The 23710-nt window shown below is 42.7% G+C and overlaps 1 protein-coding gene and 1 long non-coding RNA gene across 3 annotated transcripts in view; both read right to left on the bottom strand.

Moving 5' to 3' along the window:
* The window catches only part of LOC106561231 (SH3 and multiple ankyrin repeat domains protein 3), a 417309-nt gene that overhangs the window by 116129 nt on the left and 277470 nt on the right, over window positions 1–23710 (bottom strand). The window contains exons 7-9 of the mRNA XM_045688739.1: window positions 19784–19935; window positions 18786–18953; window positions 12572–12688 (exon numbers count right to left, since the gene is read on the bottom strand). Coding sequence (XP_045544695.1) covers window positions 12572–12688; window positions 18786–18953; window positions 19784–19935 — 437 coding nt within the window. The remainder of the gene's footprint in view (window positions 1–12571; window positions 12689–18785; window positions 18954–19783; window positions 19936–23710) is intronic.
* Window positions 693–4895, bottom strand: LOC123724482 (uncharacterized). Of its 2 annotated transcripts, XR_006757036.1 has the most exons (5): window positions 3330–4895; window positions 2732–2761; window positions 1618–1717; window positions 1050–1105; window positions 693–854 (listed from the first exon to the last, which is right to left on the bottom strand). It is a non-coding gene; the product is annotated as an uncharacterized lncRNA (long non-coding RNA). The 2 variants fall into 2 exon arrangements; XR_006757035.1 differs by lacking the exon at window positions 3330–4895 and having other exon boundaries at window positions 2732–3303.

Here is a 23710-nt window from a genome sequence, read left to right as displayed (position 1 = left end):
GATTACTAGAAAGCAGAAATGCTGCCAGACAACCACAGGGGCCTAGAGGTATTACAGTCAATGCTCATGAACTTTATTGTATGTGAATTGCCCATTTATATCAATAACAAAATGGTTGGATTGTTTAGCAACATGTGCAGTAAATGCTAACACGGCTTTAGTGATGAAAGGTACATAATGTATTTATTGTCATCTCCCAATCAGGCCTCTGCATGCTGTGGCATGGGCCTGGATGGTGACATCTGCTTCCAGATGCCTGACTGAATTCTAGGGCCTTCAGTGGTACCTTACCTGACACTCCAGCAAGAGTCTCCTTATCAGTGTCTCGTAGCCATTTAACACATCAACATGTATCTTATGTTACCACTCATTCATACAAATTGCTACAGACACAAGAGCAGACTTATATTCACTTGTCTATTTGTCCTATTCTTCAGGTTTGTCTGGGATATATATTGTAGTTGGTACACCTGTGTGATGTCTTATATACATGAATCAAAATGTATTCACCCTGGACATGAGAATTGCATTGATTTCAGACCTTTTGGAGTCATAAGCACCAGGTGTTTTCTTGATGGAGAAAGTCTGCATGTTGTTTGATGTTTAAGTTAGCATAGTAGTTAGTAAAAATGTGAAAAACAGGCTATGAAAAATGTATCGTTTCGCTACAACTTTTAAAAAACAAACATGAGTAGTTTATACAAAACTTTATTCCGTTTGGTGATCATCCACCAAATTTGTTCATTGTCCTTGAGAGTTGCATCCTTCCTCAGGGAACTGTCTGCTGATAGGTGGTAACAGGTGGGAAGGTTTTTTATGTGCTGCTCTAGAGTTCCATGGCCCAGCAGACTCACCTGGGGATAGGGGGATGGACGCGTTAGTTTGTCTGGAGACTTATAGTGAGAGGAAATAGCATGAGTTTTGGAGTGAGTACAGAAAATCCAACCAATGGCCCTGGATAATATGCTACATGTCATCACACAGACACTCAGCCATAGTGAATGAGGTTTACATAGTGCATAAAGTATATTACCACCAGCAGAGCTCACTTATCTGTTTTGGAGAGATCTCCGGTAGTTAGTCAGAAGGCTCTGGAATATTCTCTCTGTAACACATGTAGAGAGATTAATAGAGGTACTGAATGCAATTGAAAGAGGTACTGAATCCATTGTTGATTATTGAGGACTATAGGTGTGCCTTCCAGTCAGACATGGATGCGTAAAAGACATAGCAACTCAATGGCTTTCAAAGGGAAGTGTGTGTTGGGGGAGAGGGTTGTGTTGGCCTGTACTTCAGAAAACATGCAAAGACTATCCTTCAACCAATTAAAAATGTGGAACAGTGTTTTTCCTGACCAAACAGCTATGCTGGACATATATTTTGGTTTGAAGGTATTCTTACTCTGTGGTTCAAGTTGAATCTTCATGTCTAACTTCACTCTCACTCCCCCTAAGCCCTCACCCCTGACCTCCCATTGGCCCAGGGCCTCCTGCCAAATCCTCTAATAAATCTCTATGACAGTGAGTTACTCCAGGAGTAGACAGGTTTATGGTGCATAGGGTTTCTCCACTATGAGTGGAGTATTATATATATTTAAATAAAAAATGCATTACTTACTGACACTGACATGGAGTGCTCCATGTTCCTGCCTGTAGCAGGCCTCAACGTGGATGTATGGACATTTCCTGCCAACTCCTGCCTTGGACTACGGTTGTATCTACAGTGCATTCGGAAATTATTCAGAACCCTTGACTTTTTAAACATTTTGTTACGTTACAGCCTTATTTTAAAATGGATTAAATGAAACATTTTCCTTAGCAATCTACACACAATACCCCATATTGACAAAGCGAAAACAGGTTGTTTGACATTTTAGCAAATGTATTAAAAATAAAACACAGTAAAACTTTATATACATAAGTATTCAGAGCCTTTGCCACTCTTCAGCCACTCTTCAGTAAAAGGCACATGACAGCCCGCTTGAAGTTTGCCAAAAAGCACCTAAATACTCTCCAGACCATGAGAAACAAGATTCTCTGGTCTGATGAAACCAAGATTGAACTCTTTGGCCTGAATGCCAAGGGTCACGTGTGGAGGAAACCTGGCACCATCTTTACGGTGAAGCATGTCGGTGGCAGCATCATGCTGTGGGGATGTTTTTCAGCGGCAGGGACTAGGAAACAAGTCAGGATCGAAGGAAAGATGAACGGAGCAAAGTACAGAGAGATCCTTGATGAAAACCAACTTCAAAGCGCTCAGGACCTCAGACTGGGGCGAAGGTTCACCTTCCAACAGGACAACAACCCTAAGTACACAGCCAAGACATTGCAGGAGTGGCTTCGGGACAAGTCTCTGAATGTCCTTGAGTGGCCCAGCCAGAGCCTGGACTTGAACCCGATCGAACATCTCTGGAGAGAACTGAAACTAGCTGTGCAGCAAAGCTGACAGAGCTTGAGAGCATCTGCCGAGAAGAATGGGAGAAACCCAAGAAGACTCGATGCTGTAATCACTGCAAAAGGTGTTTCAACAAAGTACTGAGAGAAGGTTTTGAATACTTATATAAATGTCATATTTCAGTTCGTTTTTATTTTTTTTATTCGAAAAAAATTCTAAAAATCTGTTTTGCTTTGTCTTCATGGAGTATTGTGTGTAGATTGATAAGGGAAAAAAGCAATTTAATCAATTTTAGAATAAGTAACAAAATGTGGAAAAGGTCAAGGGGTCTGAATACCTTCCGAAGGCCCATATCTCTGTCAGGGTCCTGGAAATCAGATGACAAACCTGCATAGATTAACAAAATTACATGGTACCTGTATTAAGTAAGTTGAAGTCATGATAGCCACAGGTTTTTGTTACAGTACTTCACTAACACCTCATTCAACTACTGTGATCTGAAATTGGAGAGCAAAATTTAACACAGTTCAGTCCCCTGGGACAGAAAATCACCCACGTCTGTATTATTGAATGAGCTTCCCAAGTTACATGCTTACAATTCTGCATTATAGGGAATAACATGTGTGGATCTAGTTATATCAATTGTTGTGAATAAACTCCAACAACAAGTTTAAATTTAGCTAGCTAGCTAGCAAATGGCATTTATCTCAACTTTATCAATCAGATGGTTAAGTAGCAAATATTATATTTGTTTCCCCTTGCATCTAAAGCTGCCTGATGAAGCTAGCCAGTTGATAGTAAAGCTAGTTAAGTACAGTAGCTAACATTAGCTGCTGTCAATTTCGTCTGATATGTACCATTATATTTGACATGTTAAACTACTGTCATGCCTTTAATCCCAAAAATGGATGTACACATATAAAATAGATGATTACCTTCAAGTAGTTTTATTCTAGTACTTTGCACGGAGAAGTAATGTCGAGGTGACTAGTATGGGCCGTCTCCCTGACGGACCTACTAGCTTCATTCACGCGAGGGTAGTCTTTGCTTGTGGATCTTCTGACACATTTCAGTTGAATGCATTTAGTTGTACAACTGACTAGAATCCCCCTTTCCCTTTCCCTTCCCTTCCCTTTCTCTTTACCTCACAGGGTGGGTCAACTCCCACTGCACGTTTTATGCCTGGATTATCCCGCTGAATGAGCCTCTTTCCCGGTGAGGCGACTTCCCTGTTTTTTCCTACCCTGAGCTGAGCTAGCAGTGGAGCCCTGAGCTCCACTTTATCAACCGGGTCACCCCTCTTGGTCTATCCCTGCTTGCCACAGAGGTTAGCTCACTCCTTCCTACTGATCACACTTCAGGGGTAGGTTGTGACACGGTATACTACACGTCAGTGGGGGCTATTTTTGTGTACAACACCAACAAGCAATCCATTGTTTATTCATAGTCCGCTCTGTACCATTTTACTACGTGGTGTGGCTCTTACTGTGTGATTTCTCACAGTTCACGCAAGACACGTTCCAAGACGGGGTTAAACTATTTATTATAAGTGCGCCAAAATCTCATAAACTCCTGGTCCTCCCTATCTAATTGACCGGGTATAGGGTTTCAGTTCAAATTAATTAATAAAGATGAACACTTAACTGAAAGCAGTGGTTCAGCATTTTATCTCGGTAGAAGACAAACTATAGACACCCAGTGCTCCTTTAGCGTGCTTTTACATAGTTACCCTCAAGCTCCCCTTTGTTTTCCTACTCGAGCCCACAATATGGTTTGGCCACGGGCCTCCAATAGGCCCACCCACTGGGGAGCCAGGCCAATCCAATCAAAATGAGTTTTCCCCACAAAAGGGCTTTAATACAGACAGAAATGGTCCTCAGTTTCATCAGCTGTCCGGGCGGCTGGTCTCCGACAATCCCGCAGGGGAAGAAGCCGGATGTGGAGGTCCTGGGCTGGCGTGGTTACACGAGGTCTGCGATTGTGAGGCCGGGTTGGACGTAACACCAAATTCTCTAAAACAATGCCGGACGCGGCTAACAGTAAAGAAATTAACACTGCATTCAGCATGCCAATTAATGGACTGCAATCAGCATGCCAATTGCACACTTGAGACATCTGTGGCATTGTGTTGTGTGATCAAACTGCACATTTTAAAGTGGCCATTTTTCCCCTGCACAAGGTGCACCTATGTAATGCTGTTTATTCAGCTTCTTGATATGCCACACCTGTCAGGTTGATGGATTATCTTGTAAAATGAGAAATGCTCACTAACAGGGATGTAAACAAATTTGTGCACACGATTTCAGGGAAATACGCTTTTTGTGTGTATGGACAATTTCTGGGATCTTTTATTTCAGCTCATGAAACATGGGAACAACACTTTATATTTTTGTTTAGTATAGTTAATGAAAACCAGTAACACTTCTCTTTTGGTTCCACAGCTTCACAACTGATGGATTTTATAGATTGTTATATAGCAATTATAATGCAGAAGCTTCTATTAAACAAACATACAATCAATAATACAGTAGAGAAATCTATATACAGCATGTGCAAATGAGGTAGGATAAGAGAGGTAAGGTAATAAATAGGCCATGGTGGCAAAGTAATTACAATATAGCAATTAAACACTGGAATGGTTGGATGTGCAGAAGATGAATTTTTACATTTACATTTTAGTCATGAATGTGCAAGTTGAGATACTGGGGTGCAAAGGAGCAAGATAAATAAATAAATACAGTATGGGGATGAGGTAGATTGGATGGGCTATTTACAGATGAGCTATGTACAGGTGCAGTGATCTGTGAGCTGCTCTGACAGCTGGTGCTTAAAGCTAGTGAGGGAGGTAAGAGTCTCCAGCTTCAGAGATTTTTACAGTTCGTTCCAGTCATTGGCAGCAGAGAACTGGAAGGAGAGGCGGCCAAAGGAAGAATTGGCTTTGGGGGTGACCAGTGAGATGTACCTGCTGGAGCGCGTGCTACGGGTGGGTGCTGCTATGGTGACCAGTGAGCTGAGATAAGGCGCGGGCTTTACCTAGCAGAGACTTGTAGATGACCTGGAGCCAGTGGGTTTGGCGACGAGTATGAAGCGAGGGCCAGCCAACGAGATCATACAGGTCGCAGTGGTGAGTATTATATGGGACTTTGGTGACAAAACGGATGGCACTGTTATAGACTGCGTCCAATTTGTTGAGTAGAGTGTTGGAGGCTATTTTGTAAATGACATTGCCGAAGTCGAGGATCGGTAGGATGGTCAGTTTTATGAGGGTATGTTTGGTAGCATGAGTGAAGGATGCTTTGATGCGAAATAGGAAGCCGATTCTAGATTTAATTTTGGATTGGAGATGTTTAATGCGAGTCTGGAAGGAGAGTTTACAGTCTAACCAGACACCTAGGTATTTGTAGTTGTCCACATATTCTAAGTCAGAACCGTTCAGAGTAGTGATGCTGGACGGGCGGGCAGGTGCGGGCAGCAATCGGTTGAAGAGCATGCATTTAGTTTTACTTGCATTTAAGAGCAGTTGGAGGCCACGGAAGGAGAGTTGTATGGCATTGAAGCTCATCTGGAGGTTAGTTAACACAGTGTCCAAAGAAGGGCCAGAAGTATACAGAATGGTGTCGTCTGCGTATAGGTGGATCAAAGAATCACCATCATTGATGTTCACAGAGAAGAGAGTCGGCCCGAGAATTGAACCCTGTGGCACCCCCATTGAGACTGCCAGAGGTCCGGACAACAGGCCCTCCGATTTGACATACTGAACTCTATCGGAGAAGTAGTTGATGAACCAAGCAAGGCAATCATTTGAGAAACCAAGGCTGTTGAGTCTGCCAATAAGAATGTTGTGATTGACAGAGTCGAAAGCCTTAGCCAGGTCGATGAATACGGCTGCACGGTAATGTCTCTTATCGATCAATCAGGTCCTGATCTGTCTTCCCCCAAATCTCCTTTCCTGATCTTTTACATTGGTATTTATACAGTTTTGCCCAAGCCCATAACTCCCTTGACTACAGCCACACAACACACCCTACCCCTTACACGTGACATCTAAGCAAAGGTACACAAAATACATATTCTCCTTTACATGTGATGTCTACACAGCGTTCGGTAACACATTGTTTCCTTCATATGTGACGACATTCCGTGGTGTCATCTGCTCCATAGCCCACGTGCCATCAAGAACACCACCAGCTCCATCCCAGGGCTTGAGTTTGAAGGGGGTGTCGCCATATAAGATGGCCCTCCGGCAGAGGAACATCTGTATACAGTTTACCTGTACCTGTCACTTCCCCCCTGCCCTTGAGTGTGTTTTGCTCCTCTCTAGCTGCTTGCAGTTGAGGCCTCTTCCTGTTCTTCTTCCGCTTCTTCTTGATCTCTCTTTTTTCAGTGTTTCCAGAGTTCTGTCTGGGGACTGGAGGAGTCATCAGGTTATATTGTATAGGCTCATTTACGACAGTAAGTAACATCGTTACTTTGTAGAAATGACTTCTCTTTGTTTTCAAGCTACTTCCTAAAATTTGATTGATGGACCCTCCAGCCATGGTTGCAGCAGTATGCGGCTGTGGTTTTGGCTGATTGGTCAGGGGTAAACGGTCCTGCCCCCAGAGCTGCTCAAACCAATTGTTTACTTGCAAATCGCTTTCTACAAATGTATAAAACTTTATTATGAATCTCTTGGTAACGTGACAGCAGAACTCCAAGCGTGCGCCGAAAAAAAAATCTGCAAGTGATTCACAGCCAAAAATTCATAGTAGTAAATGGACTTCTAATAATTCTGAAAATAAATTATGCTTGCAAATCTTATTGAATGTATTCAAATGTCAAGTTACATTTTTCACACATCATGATGAAAAGTTTGCAAAAAGAAATTACATATTTGTGAATCTACTTGCAACAACAAATCTCAATTAGTGACCACGAAATTCAAAATACAAACTCATAGGTTTCTGTCATCATTATTATCCCATAGGCTCCACTTTAATTTGCATGATTCAGAGGTTAACATCTGTGTTCCTGTTATCCCATTCTAAGTTTGTTGTGTCTCTGCTCCATCACTCCCCTAAACACTGAGGGGGACCCCCCCACTGGCCTCCCACACCCCACTGTTCCATCGACCATCCACTCTCTAGTGGTGTCATTAACCAGTCTACTCTGTTCATTAACCAGTCTATTCTGTTCATTAGCCAGTCTTCTCTGCTCATTAACCAGTCTACTTCTCACTGACTGTCTCTTTATTGATACATCAATCTGGAAGTGGTCTGTCATATACTTCTCTTTTATTCAAATGTTTTCTTCCCTGTCTCCTTTGATTGGTTCTCTCCTTTCCTTTACTCTTTATCCCACTAACTGTCTTTCTCACTCCATATCCTTTCCCTCTTCATCTCTCTCATATGGATCTCTGTCACTGAATGTGTGTCTCTGTTGATTCATGGATCATCATGCAGACGCCCCCCATGTTCAGTCCCTTAAGCCCCACTCAGAAGCTCTGTCGCTGTGATCGATCTGCCCAGCGGTGGCCTCCTGGATCTCTAAACAGTGGAGGGATGAAACCTGTCTGACAATAGGACACCGCAGAGACAGGGTCTATGACGGGGAGGAGCAAAACATTTCCCCCCAAATTGTTCATTTGACCATGAATATTCATTAGCATGGCTCAGAAGTTAAAATCTGTGTTCTTTAAGGCTACCATTTGCATCACCTAAAATATGCCACTTTATGACATTTTATTCCTGGTTGTTTAAGCCCTAAGTCCCTTTTATGTCTTAAATGCACCTGTCAATAGTCTACCTCCCCTAAAACCAAAACAAAAGTTATCCCTCTTTTTTCCTCTCTCCTTTTTTCCCTTTGTTGCTCATCCACCCCTCCCTCTTCAGGCAGTAGTGGATGTGTTACAAACAGTACTCTAAATTAAGTATTGATATTCTCATGCTCTAACCCCCTCAGACATACTTTTGTGTGCATGTACACTCAGTGTTCTAGAGCCTTGGAAACAGGTCAGCGTGCACGTGTGTGTCAGTGTGTATGTACATTTCACAGACAGAAATCTTAGCAACACATTTTTATACAAAGCCATATTCAGTAGATGTGGCCCATGTGGGAAACAACCCCACAACTCTGTAGCACTCGGCTCTCAGCACCTGAGCCATGGCTTTTCAATGAGTCACTTAAGCCTCAGTCCCCAATCCCAGCACCCGATGTCTCATTCTCTCACTTGATCTTATCAATCTTATCTCTCACTTGCTCGCTACCAGGGTTGGGTAGGTTACTTTCTAAATGTAATCTGTTACAGTTACTAATTACCAGTCCAAAATTGCAACCAGTAACATACCTGTTGGATGACCCCAAACTCTGTAACGTAATCGGATTACTTTCAGTTACTTTTGGATTACTTTCCCCTTAAGAGCTATTAGAAGAAGACAAAAATGAATATTACCAAATGAACGACATCTATTGCAGGATAAATCAATGTTAGAGTTTACATAGCTGCCGATAAATGGATGTTGCATTTTACTTTATGGGTTAGGGTTTATGGGTAGGCTTCTAACCTATTGCTTTCTACTTCAATACAGATAATAAAACAATTAGGCTATATCTTTACAATAAAAACAGAAGTCTGTCAGATTTCCAGTCATTAAAATTGATAAAATACCCCTATGATTTTTAAGAATAGGACTTGGATTTTTTTTTTTACCTAAACATAACCCAAAGACCAAGGTATATTAGCCTACTTTGTTGTTTATATTTTTGTTGTCATGGAGAACTGATTGAGCTCATTGCTTACTTGTGGTCAGACTCACTCAGGTGTGAACAAACTCAAACGTGCACCTTTTTTCAATGCAGATTTGCATGTCATTGAGGAAACAGAAAGGTGTCAAAGTATTTTTTCCGCAAACAACCTTTCTGGATAAGAAGAATGGCGCCGGAGGGGATGGCCGCCGTTTTACGGGTTCCTAACCAATTGTGCTATTTTGTGTGTTTTTTTTGCATTGTTTGTAACTTATTTTGTACATACTGTTCATGCTAACATCTCTTATGACCAAAAAGAGCTTCTGGATATCAGGACAGCGATTACTCACCTTGAACTGGATGAAGATTTTTTCTTTAATGAGTCAGACGCGAAGGATATAATTTTGCTCCCAGACAAGGCCCAAATCCCCATCATTCACATGAAGAAAATAAGAAAATATTGCTCGCCTGAGGTGGAATACCTCATGATAAGCTGTAGACCACTCTATCTACCAAGAGAGTTTTCATCTATAATTTTCATAGCCGTCTATTTACCACCACAAACCGACGCTGGCACTAAGAACACACTCAATAAGCTGTATAAGGCCATAAGCAAACAAGAAAATTCTCATCCAGAAGCGGTGCTCCTAGACTTTAACGCAGGCAAACTTAAATCAGTTTTACCTCATTTCTAACAGCATGTCACATGTGCAACCAGAGGAAGAACAACTCTAGATCACCTTTACTCCACACACAGAGACGCGTACAAAGCTCTCCCTCACTCTCCAGTTGGCAAATCTGACCATAATTCTATCCTCCTGATTCCTGCTTACAAGCAAAAACTAAAGCAGGAAGTACCAGTGACAGGCTCAATACGGAAGTGGTCAGATGATGCGGATGCTACGCTACAGGACTGTTTTGCTAGCACAGACTGGAATATGTTCTGGGATTCATCCAATGGCATTGAGGAATATACCACCTCAGTCACCGGCTTCATCAATAAGTGCATCGATGACGTCGTCCCCACAGTGACCGTACGCACATACCCCAAACAGAAGCCATGGATTACAGGCAACATCCGCATCGAGCTAAAGGCTAGAGCTGCCGCTTTCATGGAGCGGGACACTAATCTGGACGCGTATAAGAAATCCCGCTATGCCCTCAGACGAACAATCAAACAAGCAAAGCATCAATACAAGACTAAGAATGAATCCTACTACACCAGCTCTGACGCTCGTCAGATGTGGCAGGGCTTGCAAACTATTACAGACCACAAAGGGAAACCCAGACGCGAGCTGCCTAGTGAGGCGAGCCTACCAGATGGGCTAAATACCTTTTATGCTCGCTTCGGGGCAAGCAAAACTGAAGCATGCATGAGAGCACCAGCTGTTCCGGTGTGATCATGCTCTCTGTAGCCAATGTGAGCAAGACCTTAAAACAGGTCAACATTCCCAAGGCCGAGGGGCCAGGCGGATTACCAGGATGTGAACTCAGAGCATGCGTGAACCAATTGCGAAGTGTCTTCACTGACATTTTCAACTTCTCCTTGACCGAGTCTGTAATAACTACATGTTTCAAACAGACCATCATAGTTCCTGTGCCCAAGAAAGTGAAAGCAACCTACCTAAATGACTACCGCCCCATAGCACTCACGTCGTGAAGTGCTTTGAAAGGCTGGTCATGGCTCACATCAACAACATCATCCCAGAAACACTAGACCCACTACAATTTGCATACCACACCAACAGATCCACGCAATCTCAATCGCACTCCACACTGCCCCTTCCCACCTGGACAAAAGGAACACCTATGTGAGGGTAATGTTCATTGACTACAGCTCAGCGTTCAACACCATAGTGCCAACAAAGTTCATCACTAAGCTAAGGACCCTGGGACTAAACACCTCCCTTTGCAATTGGATCCAGGACTTCCTGACGGGCCGCCTCCTGGTGGTAAGGGTAGGCAACAACACATCTGCCAAGCTGACCTCAACACCCGGGCCCCTCAGGTGTGTGTGCTTAGTCCCCTCCTGTACTCTCTGTTCACCCACGACTGCATAGCCAAGCACAACTCCAACACCATCATTAAGTTTGCTGACTACACAACGATGATTGGCCTGATCACCAACAACGATGAGACAGTCTATAGGGAGGAGGTCAGAGACTTGGCAGTGTGCTGCCAGGACAACAACCTCTCCGTCAATATGAGCGAGACAAAGGAGATGATCATAGACTACAGGAAAAGGAGGGCCGAACAGGCCCCAATTCACATCGACGGGGCTGTAGTGGAGCAGGTTGAGAGGTTCAAGTTCCTTGGTATCCACATCACCAACAAACTATCATGGTCCAAATACACCAAGAAAGTTGTGAAGAGGGCACGACAATGCCTTTTTCCCCTCAGGAGACTGAAAATATTTGGCATGGGTCCCCAGATCCTCAAAAGGTTCTACAGCTGCACCATCGAGAGCATCCTGATGGTTGCATCACCACCTGGTATGGCAACTGCTCAGCATCTGACTGTAAGATGCTACAGAGGGTAGTGCGTATGGCCCAGTATATCACTGGGACCAAGCTTTCTGCCATCCAGGGCCTATGTACTAGGCGGTGTCAGAAGAAGGCAAAAAAATGTATCAAAGACTCCAGTCACCCAAGTCATAGGGTGACTTCTTGTCTCTGCTACCGCACGGCAAGCGGTACCGGAGCACCAAGTCTAGGTCCAAAAGGTTCCTTCAGCTTCTACCCCCAAGCCATAAGACTGCTGAAAAATGTATCAAATGGTCACTCAGACTATTTGCATTGACCCCCCCCCCACACTGCTGCTACTCGCTGTTTATTATCTATGCATAGTCACTTTACCCCTACCTACATGTACAAATTACCTCTAACCTGTAGCCCCGCACACTGACTCGGTACTGGTACCCCCTGTATATAGCCTTGTTATTGTTTTCTTGTGTTCTTTTTCAATGACATTTTTTACTAGTTATTTAGTAAATATTTTCTCTATTTATAACTCTATCACTCTATTTTCTTAAAACTGCATTGTTGGTTAAGGGCTTGTAAGTAATATATTTACACGGTTGTACTCGGCACGTGACAAATCAAATTTGATTTGATTTTAATTTACTAGTAATCCTACAAGTAATCATCTAGTTTTTCAAAAGTTTCTGTAATGTCACAAAAAAAAATCTGCTAACCGAACGGACTACAGTTATTATTTTTTTGTTGTGATCAGTTACATTCAATTTGCCAGTCTGTCCACTCAGAAGCCTTCAAGCAGCAAGACACTGCCTGAGTGGACATATTGACAGAGTAAGTGATAGCAACGTTTCAGATCGCAGCTTTAACACACGGACGCACTCACACACACACACACACACATTTATCAAATTCCTCTACACCACTACTTACCCACACACACACCCATCCCCGCCGACATGCACCATACAGTGTGTTACCTGGTTGTAGAGGGCACAGACGTGAAGGGCGGTGTTTCCAGAGGCGTTCTGAGCAGTCATGTCGGCTCCGTAAAACAGCAGGTGCTCCAAGTGCTGAACATGACCATGACGGCATGCCTGTATGTGGAGACACATGGATGCCAGTTTGGGTTATTGAGGTATTTTGGGTGATTGAGATATCATACACTGTGTGATATTGGAGAAAGACAGTTTCGTTTCTCTGTTTGTCTCTCCCCCACATGCACTATAATTGTTGTTCCCTCTCTGTTTTGTCTTGTCTCTATCATGCGCACACACACACACACACACACACACACACACACACACACACACACACACACACACACACACACACACACACACACACACACACACACACACACACACAATTAATACTAATGCAATGGGGGAGAGGGAAGGTAACTGATTGGAGTATAGTAATGGAGGGCTCTGGAGTATAGTAATGGAGGGCCTGCAGGTCCAGTTTTAGTGCTGGCTTTCTCTCCAACCCATTCAAACTGGGTGAGCGTTCCCCTCTCAAAATACACACTTTTTCTCGCACACTCCTTTGGCATCTTCTCTCTTTCTTTTACCAGCAGCCGTCAGTTCAGTCCAGCGTATCCCAAACTAGGGGTCGCGACTCCATGTGTGGTCACCAGATTTAAATTTGGGGTCATGAGAGAAACTCGGAAAAGCAGTCTCTGTTTTCTTCCTACAAATGTGTCTCCATCTTTTGAACGGTTTAAGCTACAAAATATTACGACCCCTCACTGAAAGATAAGACTCTCAGGCACACTATGTATATGCATTTTCTGCAGTGGTGTAAAGTACTTAAAACCTGTTTAGGATATGGGGCAGTATTGACACGGCTGGATAAAAAACGTACCCGATTTAATCTGGTTACCACTCCTACCCAGTAACTAGAATATGCATATACTTATTACATATGGATAGAAAACACCCTAAAGTTTCTAAAACTGTTTGAATGGTGTCTGTGAGTATAACAGAACTCATTTGGCAGGCAAAAACCTGACAAGGTTTCAGGCAGGAAGTGGCCTGTCTGACAAGGTGTCGTTCTTCTTGTCTCTGTTTATTGAAGAGTGAGGATCTTAGCTGTCCCGTGACACTTCCTATGGCTGCCATAGGGTCTCAGAAGGCGGCAAAAAGCTGAATCGTGGCTTTGCAGGCTCTGGCTGAAACAAAGTAGCGCGTTTGGGTAGTGGCTGGTTACAGTACTGTGAGACTCAGGCGCGTGCCCGCGTCGACCGAAAGCTTTGTTTACTTTCCTCAGTTTAGCTAAATGGACATTCCCGGTCGGAATATTATCGCTTTTTACGAGAAAAATGGCATAAAAATGGATTTTAAACAGCGGTTGACATGCCTCGAAGTACGGTAATGGAATATTTAGATTTTTTTGTCACGAATTGCGCCATGCGCACGACCCTGATTTACCATTTCAGATAGTGTCTGGGACGCACGAACAAAACGCCGCTATTCGGATATAACGATGGATTATTTTGGACCAAACCAACATTTGTTATTGAAGTAGCAGTCCTGGGAGTGAATTCTGACGAAGACAACAAAAGGTAATCAAACTTTTATAATAGTAAATATGATTATGGTGAGTGCTAAACTTGCCGGGTGTCTAAATAGCTAGCCCGTGATGCCTGGGCTATGTACTTAGAATATTGCAAAATGTGCTTTCACCAAAAAGCTATTTTAAAATCGGACATATCGACTGCATAGAGGAGGTCTGTATCTATAATTCTTAAAATAATTGTTATGCTTTTTGTGAACGTTTATCGTGAGTAATTTAGTAAAATGTTAGCGAATTCCTCCGGAAGTTTGCGGGGGGTATGCTAGTTCTGAACGTCACATGCTAATGTAAAAAGCTGGTTTTTGATATAAATATGAACTTGATTGAACAAAACATGCATGTATTGTATAACATAATGTCCTAGGGTTGTCATCTGATGAAGATCATCAAAGGTTAGTACTGCATTTAGCTGTCTTCTGGGTTTATGTGACATTATATGCTAGCTTGAAAAATGTGTGTCTGATTATTTCTGGCTTGGTACTCTGCTGACATAATCTAATGTTTTGCTTTCGCTGTAAAGCCTTTTTGAAATCGGACAGTGTGGTTAGATTAACGAGAGTCTTGTCTTTAAACAGCTGTAAAATAGTCATATGTTTGAGAAATTGAAGTAATAGGATTTTTAAGGTTTTGAAAATCGCGCCACAGGCTTCAAGTGGCTGTTACGTAGGTGGGACGAATTCGTCCCGCCTAGCCCATAGAGGTTAAGGAAAAATACAAATTCAGTTTTTTTTTTAGGTATCTGTACTTTACTTTACTATTTATATTTTTGACTACTTTTACTTTTACTTCACTACATTCCTAAAGAAAAAGAATGTAGTTTTAACTCCATACTTTTCCCCTGACACCCAAAAGTACTCGTTACATTTTCAATGCTTAGCAGGACAGGAAAGTGGTCCAATTCACTCACTTATCAAGACAACATCCCTGGTCATCCCTACTGCCTCTGATTTGGAGGACTCACTAAACACAAATGCTTAGTTTGTAAATTATGTGTGAGTGTTGGAGTGTGCCCCTGGCTATCCGTAAATTTAAAAAACAAGAACGATGTTCTTGGTTTGCTTAATATAAGGAATTTGAAATTATTTATACCTTTACTTTTGATACTTAAGTATATTTTTGCAATTCAATTTACTTTTGATACTTAAGTATATTTAAAACCATATATTTTTTGACTTTTACTTTTACTTGAGCCATTTTCGACAAAGTTATCTTTACTTTTACTCATGTTTGACAACTGGTTACTTTTTCCACCACTGGTTGGAAAAAGCATAGAAGCAACATGCATAGAACAGGCTCGAAATCAGACTGGGGGAAAAAGAACATCATCAATGATGATGTTCTTTTCAACACAGAAGATCATACAAAAAGTATTGCCTGATGATGTTTCAAACTTCCCAATACCTTTCTGATCCATTTCAGTCACTTCAAACCATTCTTCCTTCAGATTGAGATAGCCTACTGTAAAAGTACTTTCAGACCGATTTGTTATAGACTGTCATAGCCCCAATTAAAACAGTAAACATTGGTCGTTGATTACATCACTTTTTTTTACATGGAGGGGTCATGACAATGCTTGGATATCAAAATGGGGTCGCACGCCAAAAACGTTTGGGAACACCTGGTTTAGCCTGATTATACTGTAGGTCTCCTAGCCTCCAGGCTAACCCGGCATTGAGTTCTGTGGTGGCTGTGCTGTGAAGATGGTGGCAGGGAAGAACAGGGCAAGCAGGTGGGGGGATTACCATGGATGTCCCCAGACATGCTGGTGTGGAGAGGAGAGTAGAAGAGAGAGTGGTGGGAACATTAGAGCACTGTGGACACAGTACTGTTGACTGAGTTCTAGTGCTCCAGTCCTTTATGGTTTATATAATGACAGGGTCTGCAGAGTTTTATCAAGCCCTGTAGTGGTACTCCTGTTCCCTCCATTTAAAACCTTATGAAGTCTGCAGTGCTTTTGTGCCTCATCAAATTAGGAAATGAATACTGTACTTGTCCCTCTTTGCTCTTCCACTACATTTTCTTCCTAATCAACGGAAGGTTTCCTCAAAATGTCAGTCTGGATCTACAGTAGTGTCTATGTCTGGGAAGAGCACTCTCTCTCTGTATGTGTGTGTGTGTGTGTGTGTGTGTGTGTGTGTGTGTGTGTGTGTGTGTGTGTGTGTGTGTGTGTGTATCCGTGTGTGTGAGTGTTTGCGTCTGTATCCATGTGTGTGTGTGTGTGTGTGTGTGTGTGTGTGTGTGTGTGTGTGTGTGTGTGTGTGTGTGTGTGTGTGTGTGTGTGTGTGTGTGTGTGTGTGTGTGTGTGTGTGTGTTAGTGATGAGCAGGTTGACTCATAACCTGCAATCCCCGCGGTTATATCCGTGGGGTGGGTGGGTTTAGGGACATGAAATATTGTGTGGATGAAGGGCGGGTTCAATAAAGAGAAAACAAGATTTTCTTTCATTATTTTTATCTGCCATTAGTGCGTAAGCCTAAACTTTAGGGCCTAACTCAGAGTTTCCCAATCTAGGGTTCGCAAACCCATGTGGTTTGAAAATGGCGTCGCGAGATGGGGTGGTTGATAGAACCGGTAGCTGCTAGATGCGGTTGTAATTAACAGAGCGGCTTATGTTTCTTCCTACAAATGTGTCTCTATCTTTTGAATGATTTAAATGACAAAATATTATGACCCCATCACTGAAAGATAAGACTCTCAGGAACACGTACTTGCATACTGTTTGTGGACAAGACCAGGCACTAAATCAGACTGGTGGGAAAATAACATAATCAATAATGATGTTCTTTTCTACACAGAAGATCATACAACATTATTTCAAACCCTACTGTATGCAGATTGAAATACTGTCAAAAATACTGTCAGACTGATTTGTAATAGACTGTCATAGCCAAAATTAAAAAAGTAAACATTGGCCGTTGATTACATAACTTTTTTTACATGGTGGGGTCGCAGATTTGAGGTTGCAGGGTTAGAACAGTAGCCTAATGTTTGGGAAAGATTTGGTGAAGTGGTAAAAGAGGATCATAGCAGTGGCGGCTGTGTTATGTGTGATGATTAGGAGGCGCTATACAAATTTGAGAGTCACAAGACATGGACTCAAAATATGTCACGTTAAGGGCCTACAGTTCAGATGGGTTAAATGGAATAATAGCCTAACTGAAATCTGGACACTGACTGTAGGTCTGTAACCTCTCACATAGCCCAATATAATATAAACTCCTGCAGAATTAAGTATTTCTTTCAGTAAAATTATACACCAAATGTACATTTTGACTTGGGAACAAGAGAGGAGAAATATGATTTCTTTCTTTCACCATCTTGAGCGAAATGTATGGTTAGGGACTGTCTGTAAAGGTGCTATCTTTGTCAGCGTCATAAAAGCTGATAGTATTTCAACCACATAAAATATGCATCCAATCCAAACTAAAAACCTATCAGAAAAATGTTTGTTCATTTTAACAGCATTTCATTTCCGTAAAACCGGTCAAATCTTTCCTGTTTTAAAAATAAATAAAAAAATGAGCCTACTGCATTTTCTCCCTGGTCCCTATAACATCTGATGCGCAAGAGAAGCTGCGATGAAAGAGAAAACTAGATTGAAGCATTCATTGATTTATGACATTCTGGTGAGCAAGGTTTTATTTAGTCTTCTAGGGCAGTAGCCTAATGACATTAGAGAAGCTGCATGTATCTAATTATAGACAAGTTGACTAACAAATAGTCCACCAAAACATTGGAAATTGAAAGCAGAAACATAACTAAGTTAGGCTTAAAAAAAAGACATCCCACATTCCCTGTCAAACAATCGTTCCACTATCTCTGACTGTACATCGCAGCCTACTAGCAGGTTAGGTTCAGGTGCAGGACTCAGATTTTCACTTCATCACATATAGTTAGGCATTTGCAGATGGGTGTGGGGGAAATTCTAACCAAGTGAGAGAGACTTTGTTATTTCTTCAAACAATCAATCTTTATTATTGATTAAGAATTGCAATAAGAGCTGGTCAATCATTGAGAGCCCAACGAGCAGATTTGGGTTACAGCTCTTTATAGCAACGTACATCCTCCTGAATGTTCATGACAAACAACAAATGTCTGGAATGGGTCAAAAGGTTAGGATTTGTATGTGAGAAAGGAGTATCCCCCAGCCAGATAGGATTTGTTGTGAAGACTGTTCCAATTGTATAGAAACCATGGTTTAGCCCCTAAGTCAAGGTTCCTCCCATCAGCCGTCCACATCTCCTCCCTGGTACCTCATAATACACAAACACCAACTCATTCTATGGCATGCAGGCTGTAGGTTCTATCACCAAGCCATCATAAATCAATTGCCAGCACCAAGCCCCCAGCGCCAAGGCCCACACACACAGATGAGACAGTACTGAGGAACCTTATTTGACGCATAAACAGTATTAAAACATAATCTTGTAATTTTTCTACCATATGGGTTATTAGCAATTGCGGGCGGGTGCGGGTGAAAAAGCAGCTGACCCGCGCATCACTAGTGTGTGTCTGTGCATCACTAGTGTGTGTCTGTGCATCACTAGTGTGTGTCTGTGCATCACTAGTGTGTGTCTGTGCATCACTAGTGTGTGTCTGTGCGTATGTGTGCATTTACCTGGTGTATCTCCTGCCAGCCGTTCTCGTCCACACAGCCCACCTGAGCGTGGTCGTGGAGCAGAAGTTCACAGCAGTAGGGGTCTCCTCCTACCATAGAGCTGTGATAAAGCGGACTTAACCCCCGACTGTCCTTATAGTCAGGAGACGCACCCAGGTCCAGCAACGTCTGACAGAGAGAGAGTAAGAGAACGAGAGGGAAAGTTAGAGAACACACACACACACAATGCACACACTCACTTCAAGCCCGACAGAACCTATGAAAACCCCTGTATGAAAACACTATCCATTTCCTTTGTGGGATCTACATTTTTCTATCATAGGCTTCTGCACTCATGTAGATCAAAAAGAGGGACATACAGTAGTTCATTAAGATGATGGGTTTTTCTGCACTACAGCTATAGCTCTCAGGATGAGAACAATGATGAGTCATATCAGAGGCATTCAGTAATGATACACATCCATTCACTGAGCACACGCCTACTCATTAAAGACAACAACCTAACCTCCTCAAAGCAGATGAAAACCCAGTGAGCCAGGGAGGGCACAAGAAGCCCATTGAATAAAAGCATCTTTTCAGTCAGGTCTCGGAAGAGAGTACTTAGCACCCACATACACACTGGGAAATCATGTGAGTCAGACTCTTACTTATGACAAGCAGAAAGTGAGTGAGTGAGTGTGTGTGTGTGTGTGTGTGGTCTAATTCTTCTATCTTTGTGGTGACCTGCAATCCCCAAAAGTCCCCATGAGGATAGTAAAACAAGGAACATTCTCCTCGTGGGACATTTCCCACTTTCCCACAAAGGCTATTTTAAGCTTAGGGGTTAGATTTAGGGTAGGGTTACAATTAGGCTTAGGGTTACAATTATGGTTAAGGGTTAGGTTTAGGTGTTAGGGAACATAGGATTTTGAATGGAAATCAATTTTAGGTCCACTCGAGGATAGAAAAACAAGTGTGTGCGTGTGTTTGTGCGTGTGTTTGTACGTGTGTGTACTCACTATGAGGGCCGTATGGTTCTTGGTGCGGACAGCCTTGTGCAGTGCAGTGATGCCGTCTCGGGTCCTGAAGTCCAGGTGAGCTCCTCCACTCTTCAGCACCTTGATGAGCTCTGCACAGCCCTCCAGCTGAGATGCCATGGTCAGAGGACATTCTACAGCACACAGGGGGAGAGAGGAACTAGGTTTAATATACAACAGGACAGCTTTTCAGTGTACATTCTGCATAGTACTGAGACAGAAGCATGCATTCAGCATGAGGGTTGACTTTAACTGTTTGTATAAAAATGAATCAAAGCATTTGTATGAGAAGGCCTATCCCTTTAAATGTCTCTGATTAGAGCGATAAAGGCAGGGTGAATAAAATACTAGTTCCATTTCCAGATGAATCCACTCTCATCAATTTCAAGTGATTCATTTAAGAAGACAAATATTGTGCATTTGTGAGCCTCATCAGTGAAATGACTTTGTGATAAACATGATGGAGTTGGTGTTTACCAAAACCAGATAAGAGTGTCGGAGTTAGCAAACAATCTGTGTGTGTGTATGTGTGTGTGTTTGTTTGATGATGATGCAACTAAACACTAACGTCTCGATCACACCAACAGCATCATTGCATTTTGGTACACCAGAAGTACATTCATTTCCAATGGAACGCTGCATTTGCCTTGCAGCGTTGCGTAGCATTTTGCGCAATGACGCTGTCGGTGTGATTAAGAGGCCATCAATCTCATTATTTTAGATTTACTTTTCTCTTCATCAAAGAAGGTGCTTGGGTTGAACTGTGGGTTTAGTATATTCACAAACATGTGCACACACAGACACAGCAAAACTAGCATTTAGAACTAAATTAACAAAATTATATTGTAATTTGTTTTGTTTGCTCTCTCTCTCTCTCTCTCACACACACACACACACACACACACACACACACACACACACACACACACACACACACACACACACACACACACACACACACACACACACACACACACACACACACACACACACACACACACACACACACACACACACACACACACACAGAGGTCACCCCATTGGAGGCTCTCAACAAATGACTGCACAAACATTTGCATAAACATGAGGAGATTAGCATGAAGAATAATCCAGCTTTACCCAGCATGCATTGGGATGTGGCAGAGAGGGCCAGACGGATATCGCTCAGTGGGCAGCCAACCTGAACAATCCCAGCACTCGTTATCTACGTCTGTCTGTCTCTCTATCACTGTATCTGTCCATCTGTCTGTCTGTCTGTCTGTGAATATTTCCGTAACAGTCAATCTGTCTATCTATTTCTGTCTGTCAGTCTCTGTATCTGTCAGTCTATCTCTGTATCTCTCTCTCCCTCTCTTTAATAATAATACTGATAATAAGTATCCTCAGGAAGTTCAATCAGTAGAACAGGAACCTCGGTGGGGAGTAAATTCCTGATTGGACGATAGCTGTTTTGATACTGTGTGTCTGAATGTACTAGCAGTATCACAATAATATCTACTCTCTTAATACTGTGGAACATACACTGAGTGTACGACACATTAGTAACACCTCCCTAATTATGAGTTGCACCCCCTTTTGCCCTCAGAACAGCCTCAATTCGTCGGGGCATGGACTCTACAAGTAGTCGAAAGCATTCCACAGGTATGCTGGCCCATGTTGACTCCAATACTTTCCACAGTTGTGTCAAGTTGGCTGGATTTCCTTTGGGTGGTGGACAATTTTTGATACCAGTGGAGGCTCCTCAGAGGAGGAAGGGGAAGACCATCATCCTCAGTGAATTTCATAAAAATGTAAATTGTAAAACATAAAAAAATGTATCCTTTTCAGATAAAACTATACTAAATATAATCACGTCACCAAATAACTGATGAAATCACACTACTTTGCCAAGGAAGTCTACAGTAGCCTCAACAGCCCTCTGTAGGGTAGCACCATGGTGCAGCCGGAGGACAGCTAGCTTCCGTCCACCTCTGGGTTCATTGACTTCAATCCAAAACCTAGGAGGCTCATGGTCCTCACCCCTTTCCATAGACTTACAAACTAATTATGACAACTTCCAGAGGACGTCCTCCAATCTCGATTGAGATTGCGTCATCTGTGGATCTGTTGGGGCGGTATGAGAATTGGAGTGGGTCTAGGGTGTCCGTGAGGATGCTGTTGATGTGAGCCATTACCAGCCTTTCAAAGCACTTCATGGCTACTGACTTGAGTGCCACGGGGCGGTAATCATTTAGGCAGGTTACCTTGGGCACAGGGACTATGTATGAAAGGCATTTAGTTCGTCTGGTAGGCTCGTGTCACTGGGCAGCTCGCGTCTGGGTTTCCCTTTGTAGTCCGTAATAGTTTTCAAGCCCTGCCACATCCGAAGAGCATCAGAGCAGGTGTAGTAGGATTCAATCTTAATCCTGTATTGACGCTTTGCTTGTTTGATGGTTCATCTGAGGGCATAGTGGAATTTCTTATAAGCATCTGGATTAGTCTCCCGCTCCTTGAAAGCGGCAGCTCTAGCCTTTAGCTCAAAGCGGATGTTGCCTGTAATCCATGGCTTCTGGTTGGGATATGTACATATAGTCACTGTGGGGATGACGTCATCGACTCACTTATTGATGAAGCCGATGACCGAGGTGGTGTATTCCTCAATGCCATTGGATGAATAGCAAAACAGTCACTGGTACTTCCTGCTTTAGTTTTAGCTTGTAAGCAGGAATCAGGAATCAGGAGGATAGAATTATGGTCAGATAGAATTATGGTCAGATTTGCCAAATGGAGGGTGGGTGAGAGCTTTGTATGCATCTTTGTGTGTGGAGTAAAGGTAGTCTAGGATTTTTTTTCTGGTTGCACATGTGACATGCTGGTAAAAATTTGGTAAAACTGATTTAAGTTTGCCTGCATTAAAGTCCCCGGCCACTAGGAGCGCCGCTTCTGGGTGAGCATTTTCTTCTTTGCTTATGGCCTTATAGAGTTGGTTGAGAGCGGTCTTACACGGAACCCAAACTGTCTGTGCGCAAGCGCCATCGTGCGCTATTGTGCATAAATGTATTTTGTCCCCCTACACCAAACGCGATCACAAACTGAACCAATGACATTTATTTGGGGACAGGTCGAAAAGCATTGTATGGCAATTTAGCTAGTTAGCTTGCACTTGCTAGCTAATTTGTCCTATTTAGCTAGCTTGCTGTTGCTAGCTAATTTGTCCTGGGATATAAACATGGAGTTGTTATTTTACCTGAAATGCACAAGGTCCTCTAGTCCGACAATTAATCCACGCATAAAACGGCCACCCAAATCGTTTCTAGTCATCTCTCCTCCTTCCAGGCTTTTTCATCTTTGCACTTATATGGTGATCGGCATCTAAACTTTCATAGTATTACCACGACGACCGGCAAAACAGTACTTCTTTCAATCACCCATGTGGGTATAACCAATGAAGAGATGGCATGTGGGTACCTGCTTCTATAAACCAATGAGGAGATGGGAGAGGCAGGACTTTCAGCGCGATCTGCGTCAGAAATAGAAAGGAGTTCTATTTTAGCCCTTGGCATCGCAGACGCTCGTTGGCGCGCGCGAGCAGTGTGGGTGCAATAATTGAATAACATGGATTTCTAAATGTATTTTGCGACGCTCGCGTACGCGACGTGTCCGGTCTGGTCAGCATGTTAGTGCCAGCTTCGCTTTGTGGTGGTAAATAGACGGCTACGAATAATACAGATGAGAACTCTCTTGGTAGGTAGTGTGGTCAACAGCTAATCATAAGGTACTCTACCTCAGGCAAGCAATACCTCGAGACTTCTTTAATATTAGACATCGCGCACCAGCTGTTATTGACAAAAAGACACACACACCCACTCCTTGTCTTACCAGAGGTAGCATCTCTGATCTGCCGGTGCACGGAAAATCGCGCCAGCTCTA

The sequence above is a fragment of the Salmo salar genome, chromosome ssa10 (genome assembly GCF_905237065.1).
Source record: "Salmo salar chromosome ssa10, Ssal_v3.1, whole genome shotgun sequence".
NCBI classification, from domain to species: domain Eukaryota; kingdom Metazoa; phylum Chordata; class Actinopteri; order Salmoniformes; family Salmonidae; genus Salmo; species Salmo salar.
This window is presented reverse-complemented; position numbering and strand designations above follow the sequence as displayed.